The 6000-nt window shown below is 35.1% G+C and overlaps 1 protein-coding gene across 1 annotated transcript in view; it reads right to left on the reverse strand.

Annotated features, from left to right (window-relative positions):
• The window catches only part of ATP7A (ATPase copper transporting alpha), a 148849-nt gene that overhangs the window by 56765 nt on the left and 86084 nt on the right, over positions 1–6000 (reverse strand). The window contains exons 7-8 of the mRNA XM_030887582.2: positions 4419–4580; positions 1452–1528 (exon numbers count right to left, since the gene is read on the reverse strand). Coding sequence (XP_030743442.2) covers positions 1452–1528; positions 4419–4580 — 239 coding nt within the window. The remainder of the gene's footprint in view (positions 1–1451; positions 1529–4418; positions 4581–6000) is intronic.

Consider the following 6000-nt stretch of genomic DNA (forward strand, 5'->3'; position numbering starts at 1 on the left):
ACACAGAAGGGATGATATAGCACTGACGAAACACATGATGATGACTGTATAACCCCACCCGAGAGGAATGAATAACAGAATTGTAGGTAAATGGATACACTGGATGGTGTAAGATATTGCCCAAATAATAATATATAATAATAAGGGTTCCTGGGGGGTAGGGTGGGGGAGGGAGGGGATAAAGAGGAACTGATATCAATGAGTTCAAGAAAATATTTTGAAAATTACGGTGGCAGCAATTGTACAATTATGATTTATCTAATTGAATTGTGGGCTTTTATAATATCTGCAAGAGCTCCCGATAAAATTATCTTTAAAAATTTTAAATACATAGCTTTGGGGAAAAAATCCGTTTGGGGGAGGATACACCTTCGTATATACTTTTATTTTGTTTTAGTTAGGAATGAACAGCAAAACATACCAATTCAATCGTTTCTACATGTACCATTTAGTGTTACGGAATACATTCTTTGAGCTGTTTAACAATTCTCACCTTCCTTTTCTTAGTTACTCCTCCCGATGAACATAAATCCACGCTCCCTAAGGTTCTTATCTAATCTTTCCAGTTGCTGTTATCAATTTGATCCCACAGCCCTTAAAAAAGCATAATGTTCAAGGCAGACGATTTTACCAGTGAAGCTAAACTCCATGGAATAATTTTGGTTTAAGGGTTAAAGATGAACTTAGGGCAATAGTTACAAGGGTTCATCCAGCCTTCACAGTTCAAAGAATTTGAAATCCTCTTTTCATTTTCCTCCATTTGATCAGGGCCCTTTTAGGAGCTCTTTGATTACAAGTTCAGTGATGGCAGCAGAGTATCATTTTTGATTACTAAGTCCATCTCTTCACTTGGGACAGGTCTGTTGAGATGCACCATTTCTTCTAGAGTCAATGGAGAAAGTTTCTGCATTTGAAGGAATTTGTCCATTGGTTCTAAGGTAACTAATTTGAAGAAATACAACTGTTCATAGTATTCCTTTACAATCCCTTTTTGTTCTGTAGGATCAAATGCAATGTCCCTAATTTAATTCCAGTTTTAGATCATTGCATTTTTTAAAATTATTTCATTTCTGAGTCTAACAAAAGCTTTGTCTTTCCAAAACACCAACTTCTGGTTTCTCTGATTCTACTCTTGCCTGTGCTCTATTTCATTTATTTCCACTACAATCTTTATCATTTTCTTTTTTCTGGTAACTTTATGCTGAATTTGCGTTTCCTTTTCTAGTTCTCTAGTTCCTTTTCTTACATTAGTAATTTGAGATTTTTTTCTGTTTTTGAATGTAGGCATATATTGCTGTAATGTTCTCTCTGAGTATTGCATTTGCTGAATACCATAAGTTTGGGTATATTGTGTTTTCATCCTCATTTCACTTTAAGTATATATTTTTTATTTCTCTCTTGACATGTTTTCGTAAAATCTGCTTTGTAAGTAACACTCTAAAAGTACTTACTGTCTTATTTCTCGTTTATGGTCTAGGTGACTTGCTGATCGATCCTTCTTGACCAAAGAAGCTTCAAAACCTAAGCTCTAAATAAGAAATTCATGAGAAAAGAAAATTCACTTAGTGTATAAATATTAAGCAGAGAAATTCCAAACCATGGTATTGTTATTAGGAAAAATTCAGTTGAATTATTGAATGTACCTAACTCTGGAAGGCATGAAGATGAAGATGCAATTCTTGTTCTTATCTGTTTCTAATGTTTCACTTAAAAAATGATATTTTCTCAACCATAATTAATGTCTTTCTCACTCTTCTTAAATAATACCTCAACTGCAGTGATCCTCAGTAGTTTCTAATTATAATAAAAAGTAACTAGAAAAGTTTCAGTGATGCTTCTAGACTAAAATAGACTAAGAAGAGAGACCTGGTAATTTACTTCTAAAAATCACCCAATGAAAGCTCTTTGGATCGCACTAAAATGTTGTTTGATATACTGCTGGAAGATATGTGCCCTAGACAACACCGGACTCCAGCATGCCAGAAATCATGAGGCTGACACATGACCAGGCAGCGTTTAAATCTGCTGTACAATTGGGCTTCAAAGAGTTCATAGAAAAATTCTATTTTTTTTAACATTTTATTAGGGGCTCATACAAAATTCTATTATTTTTAATTCCACTTTTCCATTAACTTTTTAAAGCACCACATACATGAAGTCACAACTCATAGCAACTAACAACATATATGCATTAAAACCTTCAATTTAATCTTGATAAACCAATATAAAAAGCTCCTACTAGCGTTACTGGTACTAATAATTTTTTTCTCCAGTGACAGAATTTATACAACTTTACTATATTTCTTTGACAGAAAAAATGAAAAGTACAAATTAACAAGCATTTGTTACTTTAAATCATGAAAAAAAAATGATGGTCTCAGAAAGATGGCCTCTATAAGCCACCTCAGGTATTATAAATTTGACAGACAGGTGGTGGAACACATATATAGTTATTTATTAACTTTTAAGTTTCACTTATCAGTCAAAATCTATCTAGTGTGATACAAGCATACAATGAATACCATACTGCAATGAGAAGGAATAAACTATAAGTTCATGCAACAGCACGGAAAAACCTCACAAATATAATATTTATCAATAGATGCCCGATAAAAGAATATACATGGTAGGATTCCCTTTAAATGAAGTTCAAACACAGGCTAAACTAATCTATGCTGTTTAAAGTCAGGGATAGTGGTTATCTTTGGGTGTATGATGGCAGGGAAATGATATAAAAGGGCTTTTAGGTTGCTAATAATTTTGATCTGGGTATGTTCAGTTTGTGGAAATTCAGAGATTTGTACATTTATGACTTATGTAGTTTTTTGTATATACATAAATGTTACACTTTAAACAAGGATCTACACATAACCTTCTCCCTGGGGGATGGGCAACAGAAAAGTGGGTGAAGGGAGACGGCGGACAGTGTAAGACATGACAAAATAATAATAATTTATAAATTATCAAGGGTTCGTGAGGGAGGGGGGAAGGGAAAAATGAAGAGCTGATACCAAGGGCTGAAGTAGAAAGCAAATGTTTTAAGAATGATGAGGGAAACAAATGTACAAATGTGCTTGACACAATGGATGTATGTATAGATTGTGATAAGAGTTGTATGAGCCCCCAATAAAATGAAAAAAGAGATAAAACTCTTTTGAGAATGATGAGGGCAACAAATGTACAACTGTGCAAATGTGCTTGACATGCAATGGATGGATGTATGGATTGTGATAAGAGTTGTATGAGCCCCCAATAAAATGATTAATGAAAAATAACTAGATGTGTGCATCAAAGGACTTTATCCAAAGAATAGAGAGTCAACCTACCGAACAAGATAAGCTATTTGGGAATCATATATATTATAAGGGTTTAATATCTAGAGGAAAAATATATATACACCCCTCCTACAACTCAAGGACAAGGAGACAAGCAATCCAACCCAAAAACAAAGGGGGAGATTTGAAAGGTATTTCACCAAAGAAGATATCTGGCAAATAAATACATGAAAAGCTATCCAACAACATTAATCAATAAACCAAAATGAAACTCACTGCCATCAAGTTAAGGCTGACTCATAGTGATTCTACAGGACAGAATATAACTGCCCTTGTGGGTTTTTGAGATTGTATCTTTTTACAGAGGTACAAAGGCTCATCATGCTCCTGTGGAGTGGCTGGTGGTTTTGAACTGCTGACCTTGTGGTGCTACTTCTAAGGCTACTAAGGTGGCAAGAATTCGAAAAATGGAAAATAAGTGTTGATTATATTGCAAAATGGAAACCCTCATGTTCGATTGGTAAGAGTGTAAAATGGTGGTGCTGCTGGGGAAACCAGTGTGGCTCCTGAAACAGCTGAACAGAATGACCATATTCCCTGGTAATTCCCCTCCTGGTGACACACCCAAGAGAACTGAAAGAAGAGGTTGAAAGAGACACGTGTCCATTATTCACAATCCAGAAACAAGCCAGTGTAGGATAACAGATGACTGGATTAACATGATGTTGAATATACATAGATCATAAAGAGAAATGAAGTTCTGATACATGGATAAACTTGGTTCATTTTTGATAAATAAAGCAGGTTAAATAAAAATGAAAAATACTGAGTAATCCCACTTATGTAAAATATCTGGAATAGGAAAATATAGAGAGATCAAAGTATATTCGTGGAAACCTGGAGTAGGTGGGAGGGGAAAGTGAGAAGATATTGCTTAAGGTATAATGAGTTTCTGTCAAGGGTTATTTTGAAACAGATAGTGGCGATAGCAACATAAAGAATAAAGGCATTCCCATCAAATTTTAAGACAGCACTTGCCTTTTTAGGTCAGATATTTTCCACTATATCTTATGCAAAAGAGAAGATATTCAAGAGTACATTGATTGAGTAGGGAAGGATAGAAAATGCAGTCGTGGCACTTACTTCAATTGTATGGATAATATCTCTGGGACCAATAATTTCTGGGTCATATTTAATGTGTGCCTTGTTGGTTGCCAAAGCAACAGAGCAGTAGAAAATCCCTCTGTGTTTTGTGAGGGTAGATTCTATTTTATGCACACATGAAGCACAAGTCATCCCTCTCACCTATGAAAGACAAAGGCTTGGTTATTCTGAAATATACTTTTATCACCATTAAGCATGAGCAGAATTATTACTATTAACCAAAAGGACATCCATAACACAAGATTACCACATAGGATCATATCTGAACCCTTAACATGATTTCAACACGACATGATCATTAGAATACCATTTTTATAGCACATTCAGCAAAGTCCTGGCCCCAGCTGTAACAGGCTTGATAATTTCAGGATCTCATTGTGCAAGTCCTACTTTCTCTGTCACTACTCCTCAGTGATACAGAAGTTAACATCTAGCATTGTTTCTTATACCAATGCCTTCTTTCCCTCCGTGTATTTTTCATCCAGTTTTTAGTATTACTTTTGGTGAGGATAATGAGCAGTGTCTTAGAGATTTAGTGCTGCTAAAATAGATTGGATTTCATTTTTAATAAAATCCAGGTGAATGGATTTAACACAGAGAAATTTACTTTCTCACGGTTTAAAACGCTGTTTGAATGAAGGGTACCAGCTCGACTGGAAGCTGTATTCTCTATGTTCGTTCTAGGTTAAGGTTCTTTGATCTTTGGCTTCTGTTTCCTAGTTCCTTGAAGATATCCATGTGACTTGGCATCTACCTTCCTCCATCTCTGCTTTCTCAATTGCTGGTTTAGTAGTCTCTTTAATATCTCAAAAGAGACTGCCATAAGACACACCGTACTAACCCTGCCTTATTAACATAACAAATACAACTCATTCCATACAACTCATTCCCAAATTGGATTATAATCTCAGGTAATAGAGGTTAGGATTTACAACACATATAGGGGGGGGGAGGGCACAATTCAATCCACACAGGCAGCAAAAGTATTTTGTATTCGCATGCTGAAAAAAATGTATTTTGCCTGTATCTTGAGTAAATTTGTATTTTAGTTGGGTGTTAAATTCTAAGTTGACAGAGCAGAATTTCTTTAATGATAGTGCAAAGAACTCAAATCCTTTTCCAAAAAACAATAGCAAAACTTCACAGAATTGTCTAACCAACTAGTGAAAGACATTGTAAACTAACAAAAGAGAATCTACATATTAAGAAATACTTATCCAAAGGCATCTAGTGAGGGAATTCCTCATAAAAGACCTCTGAAAATTTTCTTCATAAAAGCAACGAAAAACTAGCAAAAGTAGTAAAAAATAATTTTTTTATTTAGTTTGAAGTTAAAAGGGTCATAGCAGAACAGAAAGTATGTACTAAGAAAAACAACTGAATATCAACAAAAATGTTGTTGTACCGTACTATATTCGCATTCCTTTCTTTTCAGGTCCACAGTAGCTTTTGAAGTCAATAACCCACATGATGGGACCACTCCTGCCGGCTGACTGTTGAGGACAAAGTCCAGCGACAGATGGCCCGACTTCAAAGAAGTCGGACTGTAGGAATTGGTTGC

This window comes from Echinops telfairi, unplaced genomic scaffold, assembly GCF_000313985.2.
Source record: "Echinops telfairi isolate 266 unplaced genomic scaffold, ASM31398v2 ScPeMD7_7418;HRSCAF=8456, whole genome shotgun sequence".
In the NCBI taxonomy this organism is placed as follows: domain Eukaryota; kingdom Metazoa; phylum Chordata; class Mammalia; order Afrosoricida; family Tenrecidae; genus Echinops; species Echinops telfairi.